Raw genomic sequence first — 16986 nt, 5'->3', positions numbered from 1 at the left:
GCTCCCCCACCATCTAAAAACCCACCAGCGGCAGAGTGTGAAATTCAGGCCGTGATCTTGTTGAAACGTATAAGATCCTGAGGGGGCTTGACAGGGTGGATGCTAAAAGGATGTTTCCACTGTGGGAGAGATGAGAATTAGAGGACACAGTTTAAAAATAAGGTGTCTTTTGACTCTGCAGTTGATTAAGGTTGTAAAGAGGTGGGAGCCTCATAAATACATCTAGACAGGGGTTTCTTAATGTTGTATGAACTTCAATGTGGTTTTAACGGGCAGATCCGAAGTTCTACCCACTATTCAAAATGCCAACCATTTGGGTAAGATTTTTTCGTGTTGGTTCACAATGACCACAGGAAATAACCACAGTGAGGGGAAAGAGAATGGTGATGAGAGATAGAAGAATGTTCAGCTGCAGTGCTAGACATGTATTCACAAAGATATACACAGAGATAGGAAAACCAATTGCATGATTTAAGAGGAGAAGAATGAAGTTGCATTTATGTGACACCATCAATGTTCAGATAGCTGTGCTTGGGTTTGAAAACATGTTGCATAGTTAATAGCAAGTTTGGTCAGTCTGTCCTGTTCTGTCAGCTATTAAAGGTGTACATCAGAAGGAGAAAGAAGTAAAACTGAGCAAATGACCTTCAATTATACTGAACCCCTCTTCAAAATGGGGAAGGCATTTTCCCTTGTGATATTAATAACATCAACTCATTGGTGAATACGTTAACATAAACAGACTATTTCTCTGGCAAAAAGGACACACATTCAAATAATAAACATTGTTCTATAAACAAACATACATTCTAAAATTAAATATATTTATTTTTATTGTAAAAATAAATATAAAGTACCTTTGATGAAAACATCCGAAGAAGCTTTTTTTTTAGAAACAAAACAGAATAAAAATATTTAATGAAAGCTTAAAGGGACATATTATGAACACAATGCAAATGAAATCTTGAAATACAGTAGAAGGGAGTGTAGGTCCAACTCAAAGAATCAACAAGTAGTAAGAAACTCAGTGTAGAACAGGACACAGAGATCCATGCTGAATAACCTAATACATTCATTGATGGACTACATTGAGGGCATTTGGAATTGAATATCCAGATAAGAATCGCAGTTCCTTAAAATGCATCTTAATATTTATACAGTGCATAAATAATTTTCCTTATCTTTTATTCTTGGTTATAATTAATAAACTTGTAAAAGTTATTTAAAATGCATTGATTGAAAAGTATGATGGCATGATTAACACAATTATTTGGTTACAATGAACTGCCAACAAGTACATTGGTTAATTCTCATGTCAAAGATTGTAAAAACTGGTTAAGGTCTAACGAAAGGTTTGGTAGACATGTAAGCATGAAACAGAATCAGAATGCGATGGGAGCAAATTTTAACAATGCATGCTTTGCATTTTCTCATGGTGATCCAAGGTTAGGTCACTAAAATGCTGCAGAAAAGGATGAACCGATCATTTAATCAAATGATCACATTTAGTAAAATAGACTGTACTTTCGTTCTAAATGGAAAAAGAAGAAGGGTTCATGGAGGCCAAAATGTGCCGTATTTATGCCCAAAGGAAATTTCCCTTCCAAATACATGCTATATTTCAGCACATCTACCTATATTTCTTCTAAAAAATAAAGAGCAGTGTTACAATCTTTGAAAGAGACAGTGCTACAGCAAAAGCTATGACAAAGCTTTTGAAGAAGTGCTTCCATGCCTTACATTTATTGTGGTGCAGAGTTATATCACATTTGTAAATCCAACATGAACAATTGCATCTAAGAATATTATTACGATAAGGGTACATACTCGATTCTTCTTCTTCTTGTCCTTGTCTTTACTGGGCTTTCTGTTACTGACAAAATAGTGCAAGGTCCCATATTCAATCAGCGCAGCAAACACAAAGATAAAGCAAACAGACACAAAGAGGTCCATGGCGGTCACATATGAAACCTTGGGCAGGGATTTACGAGCGATCGTGCTCAGTGTGGTCATAGTCAGGACGGTTGTGATGCCTGCAATGAAAGTAAGACCATGAAAAAAAAACGATATGTGATCAAGCTCCCTTATTCATTATTCGAAACTGTAACTTGCTCCAGAGAAATAGATGATGAAAGGTTTCATGCATTTGTACCTTTCACTTTTGCATTAACATTTCCTTGATTCTAAACAAATGGCATTTTATTGAACTTAAATATACGCCATCATTTTTTTTTTAGAAAGACGCATCATCGAGCAAATAATTTCTATCTCATGAAACTAAAATTGATACACTGCTGTTGTTGTGCAAGAGAATGGTCCCTCCTTAATATATATTGGCTTAGATTTAGTGGCGAGGCAACAGCTCTTATTGCTGATCCGAAGAAAGGGTGGCATGGATTTTACCTTTCCTGGCATTAATTTGAATCTGGCACTGAGCATCCAGCAACAGCAACGTTAACAAGCAGAGTAAGCAGCAAATCACACTGAAGAATTCTCACAGACAACAAACCAGGAAGCAAAATCCACTGATTATCCTTCATTTTTTATAAATTTTATGAGAGAAAAATTAAGGCTGGGGGACACACAATGGGAAATGGAAATATTGTATGCAAACTTAAAAAATATTTTTAGTTATATTTGAAAACCATGGAATTTTTATCAAGATGGAAAATTTTGACATTACACAAATATAACATTAGTTTACCGGGACCAGAGAGGTCTTTCAGGAGTAGTTATGACTCGGTACAGCATTAAATCGCAGTTAGGCCTCATTAATGAGGCACAACATTTTGGGGGTTTTAACATCGATACTACAGCGTAAAAAGAGAATTTCTTGTCAGTTCAGTAATTTCTAACTGATTTCCATCTGTGGGGACTTTAATAGCGTATACCCTGTGGAGGAACAGAAAACCACTGACAACAATTTCTGGATTGTTGTGGATGCCATAAGTTGCAGTCAATTTCACAACTGTAATGACGGAAAACACTGACAGTTTCAAAATCAGTACAACCGCCAAATCCAGGCAACAGCAACGTTAACAAGCAGAGTAAGCAGCGTAAAATGAGGTCCTCTAAGAACAGAGGCTGCTCAGAAGTGACACGAGTGATAACCAAAAAAGACAAGTAGTTTACTTAAGACAAATGGGCAAAGAAATTGGGCTCTATGGCACCTGTTTTTAGGCACAATGTGGCATCCATGTGCTCATAAAATGGTGCACAATTTGGAAGGGAAAGGTAAGTGTGCCGGATGCCGCCTTGGTAAGGGAGTTTACATGTTTCAACCTAATGACCACCAGCAGCATGCAGAGCAGAGGCCCAGTGAGCCTGCAGCCAGACAGAGAGAGAGAAAGAACACTGTCACCCAGTGAGTCTGCACCCAGACAGAGAGAGAGAGAACACTGTCACCCAGTGAGCCTGCACCCACAGAGACAGAGAGAGAGAACACTGTCACCCAGTGAGCCGGCACCCAGAGAGAGAGAGAACACTGTCACCCAGTGAGCCTGCACCCAGACAGAGAGAGAGAAAGAACACTGTCACCCAGTGAGCATGCACCCAGAGAGAGAGAGAGAGAGAGAGAGAGAACACTGTCACCCAGTGAGCTGCACCCAGACAGAGAGAGAACACTGTCACCCAGTGAGCCTGCACCCAGACAGAGAGAGAGAGAACACTGTCACCCAGTGAGCCTGCACCCAGACAGAGAGAGAGAGAGAGAACACTGTCACCCAGTGAGCCTGCACCCAGAGAGAGAAATAACACTGTCACCCAGTGAGCCTGCACCCAGAGAGAGAGAGAGAGAGAACACTGTCACCCAGTGAGCCTGCACCCAGAGAGAGAGAGAGAACACTGTCACCCAGTGAGCCTGCACCCAGACAGAGAGAGAGAACACTGTCACCCAGTGAGCCTGCACCCAGACAGAGAGAGAGAACACTGTCACCCAGTGAGCCTGCACCCAGAGAGACAGAGAAAGAGAACACTGTCACCCAGTGAGCCTGACCCAGACAGAGAGAGAGAGAACACTGCCACCCAGTGAGCCTGACCCAGACAGAGAGAGAGAGAGAGAGAGAACACTGTCACCCAGTGAGCCTGACCCAGACAGAGAGAGAGAGAACACTGTCACCCAGTGAGCCTGACCCAGACAGAGAGAGAGAGAGAGAGAGAACACTGTCACCCAGTGAGCCTGCACCGAGAGAGAGAGAGAGCACTGTCACCCAGTGAGCTGCACCCAGACAGAGAGAGAGAGAAAGAACACTGTCACCCAGTGAGCCTGCACCCAGACAGAGAGAGAGAGAAAGAACACTGTCACCCAGTGAGCCTGCACCCAGAGAGAGAGAGAGAGAGAGAGAACTCTGTCACCCAGTGAGCTGCACCCAGACAGAGAGAGAGAGAAAGAACACTGTCACCCAGTGAGCCTGCACCCAGAGAGAGAGAGAGAACACTGTCACCCAGTGAGCCTGCACCCAGACAGAGAGAGAGAGAGAACACTGTCACCCAGTGAGCCTGCACCCAGAGAGAGAACACTGTCACCCAGTTAGCCTGCACCCAGAGAGAGAGAGAACACTGTCACCCAGTGAGCCTGCACCCAGAGAGAGAACACTGTCACCCAGTTAGCCTGAACCCAGAGAGAGAGAGAGAGAAAACTGTCACCCAGTGAGCCTGCACCCAGAGAGAGAGAGAACACTGTCACCCAGTGAGCCTGTACCCAGAGAGAGAGAGAGAGAGAGAACACTGTCACCCAGTGAGCCTGCACCCAGAGAGAGAGAACACTGTCACCCAGTGAGCCTGCACCCAGAGAGAGAACACTGTCACCCAGTTAGCCTGCACCCAGAGAGAGAGAGAGAGAGAACACTGTCACCCAGTGAGCCTGCAGCCAGAGAGAGAACACTGTCACCCAGTTAGCCTGCACCCAGAGAGAGAGAGAGAGAGAGAGAACACTGTCACCCAGTGAGCCTGCACCCAGAGAGAGAGAGAGAGAACACTGTCACGCAGTGAGCCTGTACCCAGAGAGAGAGAGAGAGAGAGAGAACACTGTCACCCAGTGAGCCTGCACCCAGAGAGAGAACACTGTCACCCAGTGAGCCTGTACCCAGAGAGAGAGAGAGAGAACACTGTCACCCAGTGAGCCTGTACCCAGAGAGAGAGAGAGAGAACACTGTCACCCAATGAGCCTGCACCCAGAGAGAGAGAGAGAGAGAGAACACTGTCACCCAGTGAGCCTGCACCCAGAGAGACAGAGAGAGAGAACACTGTAACCCAGTGAGCCTGACCCAGACAGAGAGAGAGAGAACACTGTCACCCAGTGAGCCTGACCCAGACAGAGAGGGAGAGAGAGAGAGAACACTGTCACCCAGTGAGCCTGCACCCAGACAGAGAGAGAGAACACTGTCACCCAGTGAGCCTGCACCCAGAGAGACAGAGAGAGAGAACACTGTCACCCAGTGAGCCTGACCCAGACAGAGAGAGAGAGAACACTGTCACCCAGTGAGCCTGACCCAGATAGAGAGAGAGAGAGAGAGAGAACACTGTCACCCAGTGAGCCTGCACCCAGAGAGAGAGAGAGAGAGAACACTGTCACCCAGTGAGCCTGTACCCAGAGAGAGAGAGAGAGAGAGAACACTGTCACCCAGTGAGCCTGCACCCAGAGAGAACACTGTCACCCAGTGAGCCTGTACCCAGAGTGAGAGAGAGAGAGAGAACACTGTCACCCAGTGAGCTGCACCCAGACAGAGAGAGAGAGAGAACACTGTCACCCAGTGAGCTGCACCCAGACAGAGAGAGAGAGAAAGAACACTGTCACCCAGTGAGCCTGCACCCAGACAGAGAGAGAGAGAAAGAACACTGTCACCCAGTGAGCCTGCACCCAGAGAGAGAGAGAGAGAGAGAGAACACTGTCACCCAGTGAGCTGCACCCAGAAAGAGAGAGAGAGAAAGAACACTGTCACCCAGTGAGCCTGCACCCAGAGAGAGAGAGAGAGAACACTGTCACCCAGTGAGCCTGTACCCAGAGAGAGAGAGAGAGAGAGAACACTGTCACCCAGTGAGCCTGCACCCAGAGAGAGAGAGAGAGAGAACACTGTCACCCAGTGAGCCTGCAGCCAGAGAGAGAACACTGTCACCCAGTTAGCCTGAACCCAGAGAGAGAGAGAGAGAGAGAGAACACTGTCACCCAGTGAGCCTGCACCCAGAGAGAGAGAGAGAGAACACTGTCACGCAGTGAGCCTGTACCCAGAGAGAGAGAGAGAGAACACTGTCACCCAGTGAGCCTGCACCCAGAGAGAGAGAGAGAACACTGTCACCCAGTGAGCCTGCACCCAGAGAGAGAACACTGTCACCCAGTTAGCCTGCACCCAGAGAGAGAGAGAGAGAGAGAGAACACTGTCACCCAGTGAGCCTGCACCCAGAGAGAGAGCACTGTCACCCAGTGAGCCTGTACCCAGAGAGAGAGAGAGAGAACACTGTCACCCAGTGAGCCTGTACCCAGAGAGAGAGAGAGAGAGAGAACACTGTCACCCAATGAGCCTGCACCCAGAGAGAGAGAGAGAGAGAGAACACTGTCACCCAGTGAGCCTGCACCCAGAGAGACAGAGAGAACACTGTCACCCAGTGAGCCTGACCCAGACAGAGAGAGAGAGAACACTGTCACCCAGTGAGCCTGACCCAGACAGAGAGGGAGAGAGAGAGAGAACACTGTCACCCAGTGAGCCTGCACCCAGACAGAGAGAGAGAACACTGTCACCCAGTGAGCCTGCACTCAGAGAGACAGAGAGAGAGAACACTGTCACCCAGTGAGCCTGACCCAGACAGAGAGAGAGAGAACACTGTCACCCAGTGAGCCTGACCCAGACAGAGAGAGAGAGAGAGAACACTGTCACCCAGTGAGCTGCACCCAGAAAGAGAGAGAGAGAAAGAACACTGTCACCCAGTGAGCCTGCACCCAGAGAGAGAGAGAGAGAACACTGTCACCCAGTGAGCCTGTACCCAGAGAGAGAGAGAACACTGTCACCCAGTGAGCCTGCACCCAGAGAGAGAGAGAGAGAGAACACTGTCACCCAGTGAGCCTGCACCCAGAGAGACAGAGAGAGAGAACACTGTCACCCAGTGAGCCTGACCCAGACAGAGAGAGAGAGAACACTGTCACCCAGTGAGCCTGACCCAGACAGAGAGGGAGAGAGAGAGAGAACACTGTCACCCAGTGAGCCTGCACCCAGAGAGAGAGAGAGAGAACACTGTCACCCAGTGAGCCTGACCCAGACAGAGAGAGAGAGAGAGAGAGAGAACACTGTCACCCAGTGAGCCTGCACCCAGACAGAGAGAGAGAGAACACTGTCACCCAGTGAGCCTGACCCAGACAGAGAGAGAGAGAACACTGTCACCCAGTGAGCCTGACCCAGACAGAGAGAGAGAGAGAGAGAGAACACTGTCACCCAGTGAGCCTGACCCAGACAGAGAGAGAGAGAACACTGTCACCCAGTGAGCCTGACCCAGACAGAGAGAGAGAGAGAGAGAGAACACTGTCACCCAGTGAGCCTGACCCAGACAGAGAGAGAGAGAACACTGTCACCCAGTGAGCCTGACCCAGACAGAGAGGGAGAGAGAGAGAGAACACTGTCACCCAGTGAGCCTGCACCCAGAGAGAGAGAGAGAGAGAACACTGTCACCCAGTGAGCCTGTACCCAGAGAGAGAGAGAGAGAGAGAACACTGTCACCCAGTGAGCCTGCACCCAGAGAGAACACTGTCACCCAGTGAGCCTGTACCCAGAGTGAGAGAGAGAGAGAGAACACTGTCACCCAGTGAGCTGCACCCAGACAGAGAGAGAGAGAGAACACTGTCACCCAGTGAGCTGCACCCAGACAGAGAGAGAGAGAAAGAACACTGTCACCCAGTGAGCCTGCACCCAGACAGGGAGAGAGAGAGAGAGAACACTGTCACCCAGTGAGCTGCACCCAGAAAGAGAGAGAGAGAATGAACACTGTCACCCAGTGAGCCTGCACCCAGAGAGAGAGAGAGAGAACACTGTCACCCAGTGAGCCTGTACCCAGAGAGAGAGAGAGAGAGAGAACACTGTCACCCAGTGAGCCTGCACCCAGAGAGAGAGAGAGAGAGAGAACACTGTCACCCAGTGAGCCTGCACCCAGAGAGACAGAGAGAGAGAACACTGTCACCCAGTGAGCCTGACCCAGACAGAGAGAGAGAGAACACTGTCACCCAGTGAGCCTGACCCAGACAGAGAGGGAGAGAGAGAGAGAACACTGTCACCCAGTGAGCCTGCACCCAGAGAGAGAGAGAGAGAACACTGTCACCCAGTGAGCCTGACCCAGACAGAGAGAGAGAGAGAGAGAGAGAACACTGTCACCCAGTGAGCCTGCACCCAGACAGAGAGAGAGAGAACACTGTCACCCAGTGAGCCTGCACCCAGACAGAGAGAGAGAGAGAACACTGTCACCCAGTGAGCCTGACCCAGACAGAGAGAGAGAGAACACTGTCACCCAGTGAGCCTGACCCAGACAGAGAGAGAGAGAGAGAGAGAACACTGTCACCCAGTGAGCCTGCACCCAGACAGAGAACACTGTCACCCAGTGAGCCTGTACCCAGAGAGAGAGAGAGAGAGAACACTGTCACCCAGTGAGCCTGTACCCAGAGAGAGAGAGAGAGAGAGAACACTGTCACCCAGTGAGCCTGCACCCAGAGAGAGAGAGAGAGAGAGAACACTGTCACCCAGTGAGCCTGCACCCAGAGAGACAGACAGAGAGAACACTGTCACCCAGTGAGCCTGACCCAGACAGAGAGAGAGAGAGAGAACACTGTCACCCAGTGAGCCTGACCCAGACAGAGAGAGAGAGAGAGAGAGAACACTGTCACCCAGTGAGCCTGCACCCAGAGAGAGAGAGAGAACACTGTCACCCAGTGAGCCTGCACCCAGAGAGACAGAGAGAGAGAACACTGTCACCCAGTGAGCCTGACCCAGACAGAGAGAGAGAGAACACTGTCACCCAGTGAGCCTGACCCAGACAGAGAGAGAGAGAGAGAGAGAGAACACTGTCACCCAGTGAGCCTGCACCCAGAGAGAGAGAGAGAGAGAACACTGTCACCCAGTGAGCCTGTACCCAGAGAGAGAGAGAGAGAGAGCGAACACTGTCACCCAGTGAGCCTGCACCCAGAGAGAACACTGTCACCCAGTGAGCCTGTACCCAGAGTGAGAGAGAGAGAGAGAACACTGTCACCCAGTGAGCTGCACCCAGACAGAGAGAGAGAGAGAACACTGTCACCCAGTGAGCTGCACCCAGACAGAGAGAGAGAGAAAGAACACTGTCACCCAGTGAGCCTGCACCCAGACAGAGAGAGAGAGAAAGAACACTGTTACCCAGTGAGCCTGCACCCAGAGAGAGAGAGAGAGAGAACACTGTCACCCAGTGAGCTGCACCCAGAAAGAGAGAGAGAGAAAGAACACTGTCACCCAGTGAGCCTGCACCCAGAGAGAGAGAGAGAGAACACTGTCACCCAGTGAGCCTGCACCCAGAGAGAGAGAGAGAGAACACTGTCACCCAGTGAGCCTGCACCCAGACAAAGAGAGAGAACACTGTCACCCAGTGAGCCTGCACCCAGACAGAGAGAGAGAACACTGTCACCCAGTGAGTCTGCACCCAGAGAGAGAGAGAGAGAGAACACTGTCACCCAGTGAGCCTGCACCCAGAGAGAGAGAGAACACTGTCACCCAGTGAGCCTGCACCCAGAGAGAGAGAGAGAGAGAACACTGTCACTCAGTGAGCCTGCACCCAGAGAGAGAGAGAGAGAGAACACTGTCACCCAGTGAGCCTGACCCAGACAGAGAGGGAGAACACTGTCACCCGGTGAGACTGCACCCAGACACAGAGAGAGAAAGAACACTGTCACCCAGTGAGCCTGCACCCAGAGAGAGAGAGAGAGAACACTGTCACCCAGTTAGTCTGCACCCAGACAGAGAGAGAGAGAGAACACTGTCACCCAGTGAGCTGCACCCAGACAGAGAGAGAGAGAAAGAACACTGTCACCCAGTGAGCCTGCACCCAGACAGAGAGAGAGAGAAAGAACACTGTTACCCAGTGAGCCTGCACCCAGAGAGAGAGAGAGAGAGAACACTGTCACCCAGTGAGCTGCACCCAGAAAGAGAGAGAGAGAAAGAACACTGTCACCCAGTGAGCCTGCACCCAGAGAGAGAGAGAGAGAACACTGTCACCCAGTGAGCCTGCACCCAGAGAGAGAGAGAGAGAACACTGTCACCCAGTGAGCCTGCACCCAGACAAAGAGAGAGAACACTGTCACCCAGTGAGCCTGCACCCAGACAGAGAGAGAGAACACTGTCACCCAGTGAGTCTGCACCCAGAGAGAGAGAGAGAGAGAACACTGTCACCCAGTGAGCCTGCACCCAGAGAGAGAGAGAACACTGTCACCCAGTGAGCCTGCACCCAGAGAGAGAGAGAGAGAGAACACTGTCACTCAGTGAGCCTGCACCCAGAGAGAGAGAGAGAGAGAACACTGTCACCCAGTGAGCCTGACCCAGACAGAGAGGGAGAACACTGTCACCCGGTGAGACTGCACCCAGACACAGAGAGAGAAAGAACACTGTCACCCAGTGAGCCTGCACCCAGAGAGAGAGAGAGAGAACACTGTCACCCAGTTAGTCTGCACCCAGACAGAGAGAGAGAGAGAACACTGTCACCCAGTTAGTCTGCACCCAGACAGAGAGAGAGGGAGAACACTGTCACCCGGTGAGACTGCACCCAGACACAGAGAGAGAAAGAACACTGTCACCCAGTGAGCCTGCACCCAGAGAGAGAGAGAGAGAGAACACTGTCACCCAGTGAGCCTGCACCCAGAGAGAGAGAGAGAGAACACTGTCACCCAGTGAGCCTGCACCCAGACAGAGAGAGAGAGAGAACACTGTCACCCAGTGAGCCTGCACCCAGACAGAGAGAGAACACTGTCACCCAGTGAGCCTGCACCCAGACAGAGAGGGAGAGAGAGAGAGAACACTGTCACCCAGTGAGTCTGCACCCAGACAGAGAGGGAGAGAGAGAACACTGTCACCCAGTGAGTCTGCACCCAGAGAGAGAAAACACTGGGTTATGATGCCCATCAATGTGCACCACTGATTTGATGCCAGTTCTGTCATTTTTGAATGTCCTGCTCCAGCTTATACCCTGTCTTAAACTGATATGGCTGAACACGAATTAAATGGCATGAAGGACCCCAATGAAGCATTATTTAAATGGTTAGTTGATGGATACTTTCCCGGCTACTAATGCAATTACACATTTAAAGGGTTTTTCTATACTTGACTAATACTTGAATAGCCTGCAGGTCGTGGTTTGGCTGGTGCTGAAGTACTTTTTTGTTGGTTTACAAGTTTGTGCTGCAACAACTTGTTTCTTGCCATGGTTGGCCTCTCCTCATTTTCCAGTCAGGGAATTGAGCATGACTGGGAAAGGAGAAAGACCACACTGAACAGGACAAGCTGCTGGGAAATGGAGGGGAGAAGAACTCTCAGCAGGAAGCCATATCCACAGGTGGTCTTCAGTGAGGACCAATGCTCGAGGTAACTGCACTCAACAAAATAGGTTGTGATTGAAATCTGCCAACCGCTGCAGCCTCAGCTGTAATCTGAAAGTAAGGCAACGACTGCGTTACCTGCGCCTGTCAAGGTGACCAAGCTCTAACTTTTTTTTTGTGTCTGACTCCTTTCAGTCTGTTGATGGAGGTATAAGCAGCATCTCACAGTTGGCAGTCTACTGCTGCATAACGGAAGTCACTCAGACCCTCAGAACACAAAGGGCAGGGCTTACCCACAGGTTTTGGGGCTCAAAGTCACGACCAAATAGTGGTCCAGAGCCGCGTTTGGCAGGAGCAAGGCTGCGAGAGCTATTTTCCTGGAGGCAGCCTTCTAACTGACCAATAATAAGGACAACATAAGAACTCCCATTGCTGCCGGCCTAATCAGAGTCCGGAGGCTCTAGAGCCTCAGTAGCTCCACCAGGAGGGGTGGGCGTTGCTTAGGCGGGTCAGGGGCTGTAAGTGCACCTCAAAATGGCGGCATCCTTGGAGGTGTAAAATTAAATCATTATCTCAGAGGAGGGAAGGCAAGAGGCCCCTCAGAGTGCAGGGGAAGCCACTCTGCTTGGATCGTAGGGCTGTGTGGCAGTCTTTGATACCCACAGCCCCTTCTTTTGGGGGATTTAACTTCAGCAAAATGCAGGTGAAGCCGGAAAATCATCCCTAATTTGGGGCTTTAATTATGGAAATTGGCTGCCTGCCTCCATGGTGCGGGCAGCCAATCTACATTTCTGTCTGCCCTGGGGGAACAGCCCCGACAGCAGGAATGCACTGGGAACCCAGCGCAGCTCCACACCTATTTGCTCCCTCCAAGCCTACCACTATGGGGTAGGGAATATTTTGTCCAAAAAAATAGCTCCATCTCACTCCTTCCTGCCTGAGGGAAGCATGAGACTTCCCCATGGTGAAGGGTGCCACTAACTGCACACAGATTGTCTTATGCTTGCGCAATGTGAACTTGACCATTCTTATGAACTGACACCATTCCATTCCTTCAATGTGCCACCTCTGTGCAAGAACATGCAGCTGAATATCCATTGGTCTGGCAGCTGTCATAATTCCTTCCTTCTGTGGCAGTCCTCTGTGCTACCTGTACCTGTCTCACTACAGAAAGTCAAGTCTAACTGTTGTACAGGATGGCAATTTTTAAAAATTCATTCATGGGATGTGGGCGTCGCGGCTAGGCCAGCATTTATTGCCCATCCCTGATTGCCCTTAAGAAAGTGATGTTGAGCTGCCTTCTTGCACCACTGCAGTCTTAGGTACACACACAGAGCTATTAGGAAGGGAGTTCCAGGATTTTCATCCAGCGACAGTGAAGAAACGGTGATATATTTCCAAGTCAGTATAGTGAGTGGCTTGAAGGGGAACTTCCAGGTGGTGGTGTTCCCATCTATCTGCTGCCCTTGTCCTTCTAGATGGTAGAGGTGGGTTTGGAAGGTGCTGTCTAAGGAGGCTTGGTGAGTTCCTGCAGTGCATCTTGTAGATGGTACACACTGCTGCCACTGTGCGTCGGTGGTGAAGGAAGTGAATGTTTGCACATGGGGTGCCAATCAGGTGGGCTGCTTTGTCCTGGATAATGTCAAGCTTCTTGAGAGTTGTTGGAGTTGCACTCATACAGGCAAGTTGAGAGTATTCCATCATATTCTTGACCTGTGCCTTGTAGATGGTGGACAGGATTTGAGGAGTCACTCACAGCAGGATTCTTTACCTCTGGCCTGCTCTTGTAGCCACAGTATTTATATGGCTAGTCCAGTTCAGTTTCTGGTAAATGGTAACCCCAGGATGTTGACAGTGGAGGATTCAATGATAGGAATGCCATTGAATGTCAAGGGGTGATGGGAAGATTTTGTCTTGTTGGAGATGGTCATTGCCTGGCACTTGTGTGGCGAGAATGTTACTTGCCACTTGCCAGCCCAAGCCTGGATGTTGCCCAAGTCTTGCTGCATTTGGACATGAACTGCTTCAGTATCTGAGGAGTCGCCAATGGTGCTGAACGTTGTGCAATCATCAGTGAATATCCCCACTTCTGAGCTTATGATGGAAGGAAGGTCATGGATGAAGCAGCTGAAGATGGTTGGGCCTAGGACAGCACCCTGAGGAACTCTTGCAGTGATGTCCTGGAAATGAGGTGACTGACCTCCAACAACCACAACCATCTTCCTTTGTGCTAGGTTTAGCTCCTCGTGTCATGTCACATGACTCCGATCCAGATCTATGGGGCTGAATGTTTCCGTCGGCGAGCTGGGGGCGGGGCCCACTCACCACCATGAAAATGATGCGGGATAACGTCGGGGGTTACCCTCGATGTCATCACCCCAATTTAAATCTTCAGGAAGGCAGGGGCACAGCGTGATCAGCTGTCTGCCCGCCGACCTGTCAATGGCCAATTGAGGCCATTGACAGGATAATTAAAACAATTAAAGGACCTGCCCGTCCAACCTTAAGGTTGGCGGGCAGGCCAGGAGATCCGGCGGGCTTCTGAAAAAACATGAAACCTCATCCAGTGGCGGGATGAGGTTTCATGTCGGGTTTAAAAAAGTTTATTAAAGTTTTTGTGAAATTTATTAACATGTCCCATCTCGTGTGACATTGTCACATGAGGGGGACATGTTAATGATTTTTTCATTTTTCTATTTTTAGAGTTTGAAAACCTCTCAGCGATCTCCCTGAGGCAGCACTTAGCCTCAGGGAGATGTGCGCTCTTTCATGCACACGCATGAAGGAGCGCACTCTCGCATTTGGGGAATCCCCCACCTGCACAGAAAGCACATAGCGCTTCCCGGCAGACGTCACGCTGGGCGGGCCTTAATTGGCCCGCCCACTTAAAATGACAGCAGGGCCCGCTTCTCCGGCGGGGATCGGCCCCCCACCCACCGGAGATTGGGTCGGGCCCGCCCGCCCGACAGGCAAAAAGTTCAGCCCATGAACAAATACACAACAGAAATGCAATAAGAGCAACACTGTCACATGCAACTTTATAAAGCACATCATTAGCATCCACAGTCTTTCAGATGACTGGGCTGCTGTGAAGGACTCCTGCAGTATTCAGTGAGCAGGTATCAAGGTTTGGGGTAGTAGTATGCCACTTGCTGGACAACTTTGCCAATGTGAGGGAACAGCCCTTGCCACCACTTGTCAGGCGAGAAGCTGAGGAGCAGGAACATGAGGACTGGGAAGAAATAGTGGAGGAGGAGGAAATGCGACATGAAGTAAAGGAACATGAAGAGGAAGGGAGAGTACAATGTAGATAGCTCCTTTCCGCTCCAGTTCTACTGGATCAAATAATTCATGAGAGACATGAGTATCCTCATCCACAGCTCTCCATTCACCAGCAGCCCTACACTCTTTACCTTTACTCTCTGACCATCATGTCATCCTCTTTCTCATAATGCAAAAATAAAAACCATGAAGGAAATTCACAGTCCAATCCAAATTTGTAAATTCAATCAAGGCAAAATGCATACAAAAAAAAGCTAACTATGCTTGTGAATTGCCACAATTGCTGTCTTTCATGTGTCTTTGCTGCCCCTAGTGTTCCTATGAGGTGCTTTCCCAGTGGCTGCAGTATGGGTGCAGATGGTTGCTGACTTCCATTTGAGGAGACTGCAACTGACCTTGGAGGGTTACTTTGAGCAGTTCTGGGCCTCGAAGGCCTTGCTTCAGACTGCATCATCTAGTCCATCTAGTTCTTGGCTGCAGCAGACTGGTCTGCTTGGCTAGCTGACAGGCTACAGCAGGGGCACAGGGGATATGACAGGGATCTGACATCCTGAGAAAAGACAGCAATTTTGTGCTCCATGGAGCCACTGCCACTCTTAGTGTGACATCTCAGCAATCCTATTGGTTTATTGCAGGACAGATTGATGGACTGCTGTGGTGTTCTGGAAACCCCTTTGAACAGCATTTCTACAACTATTATAGTAGCAATTTAAGTTTGCAAGGCAGCAATTTGAGCTTCCACTGTAGCTCTCAAACCTTTGATGGAAGCTGTTAATTATATCCATCAGCCTACCTCTGTAGCTTAGTCCATCCAACTCCTCACCTGACTCCTCTGAGGCAGAACTAGAACTAGTGTGACTTCACCCTGCAGCAAGCTAACACCTACATTAACCATTGCTCCCACCTTGGCTCTTGTGTTCGTGCATGGTGTCTCACCAAATGCAGATCCCTCCTCAAAGGAGGATTAGGTATACAGAGACTTTTGTCATCAATCACCACCAGAGGCCTCAGGTTCAGTGAAGGCCCTTTCCATGATGGCCATCACTGTCTCTGACATGGGGGTTAGAACATGCGGACGCACTTGTCCTCCTCCAGTTCTTTCCCGCTCATTCCTGTTATGTGCCATCTTCTCCTGAAAAAGGGAATTGAGTGTCATAGAATATGATTGGTTGAAATGGTTGCCATGGTTTTCAAAAATGTATTCTTTTATGGGATGTGAGTGTCGTTGGCAAGGCCAGTATTTATTGCCCATCCCTAACTGCCCTTGAACTGAGTAGCTTGCTAGGCCATTTCAGAAGGCAATGAAGAGTCAACAACATTGCTGTGGGTCTGGAGTCACATGTAGGTCAGACCAGGTAAGGACGGCAGATTTCCTTCCCTAATCAGATCAGTGATGATCTTATTGAATGGTGGAGCAGGTTTAAGGTGCCGAATAGTTTACTCTTGCTCCTAATTCATACGTAATTCCAGATTTTATTAATCAAATTTAAATTCCACCATCTTTGTGGTGGGATTTGAACCTATGCCCCCAGAGTATTAGTATGGGCCTCTCGATTGCAAGTCCAGTGATGTTATCACTACACCACCAGTTGAATAACTGCCAAGGTGTAAGAGCTGTGAGTTGTGCTTGCAAGGCTTGCAACAGTGCTCAGTGTGCAAGGGTGAGGTAAAGCATATGAATATTAGGCTTGAATGCAGATTGAAAGAAATTGTTGGTAGGTGGGTGGTGGTGCTGCAGTGAATTGAGCAGTGGATGAAGCTACTGCTGCAGTTGGTAGGATATATGATTTGAAGATGAACTGACTCACCTTGTGAGATTATAAAACACCTTCCCACGCTTCATCGATGTTCTTGGAACAACATTCCTGGCATTGATCTCTGCCACTATTTGTTCCCATGCCTCTTGTGCATATGTCTTGTGGGCCTCCTATCCCCATTAAGATACAGGATCTCTTTTTATTTCTACCTCTTCCACCTAGACCTTGAGTGCATTATCTGAAAATCTCGGAGCTTGCTTTCTTACATGTCCAAACATTATTCAAAGTATCAAAGCCCAGATTTCCTTTTGGAAAAAAAAAACTCCCATCACTTCTTGCAGCCACAATACACTCCCCTTTAAGTGGTGCATTAATGTAGTGTTAGCCACTTATTCTTCTTCCAGTTAGACATGATTCCGACTC

At 49.1% G+C, this 16986-nt stretch overlaps 1 protein-coding gene across 2 annotated transcripts in view; it reads right to left on the bottom strand.

Moving 5' to 3' along the window:
- Positions 1-16986, bottom strand: part of LOC144685956 (gamma-aminobutyric acid receptor subunit gamma-2-like) — a 162577-nt gene that overhangs the window by 15165 nt on the left and 130426 nt on the right. The window contains exons 9-10 of one of the 2 annotated variants that reach the window (XM_078551019.1): positions 1828-2033; positions 858-881 (exon numbers count right to left, since the gene is read on the bottom strand). In XM_078551019.1, the coding sequence (XP_078407145.1) occupies positions 858-881; positions 1828-2033 (230 nt within the window). The remainder of the gene's footprint in view (positions 1-857; positions 882-1827; positions 2034-16986) is intronic. The other variant, XM_078551020.1, reaches the window with a different exon arrangement.

This window comes from Cetorhinus maximus, chromosome 10 (assembly GCF_964194155.1).
Source record: "Cetorhinus maximus chromosome 10, sCetMax3.hap1.1, whole genome shotgun sequence".
NCBI lineage: Eukaryota > Metazoa > Chordata > Chondrichthyes > Lamniformes > Cetorhinidae > Cetorhinus > Cetorhinus maximus.
This window is presented reverse-complemented; position numbering and strand designations above follow the sequence as displayed.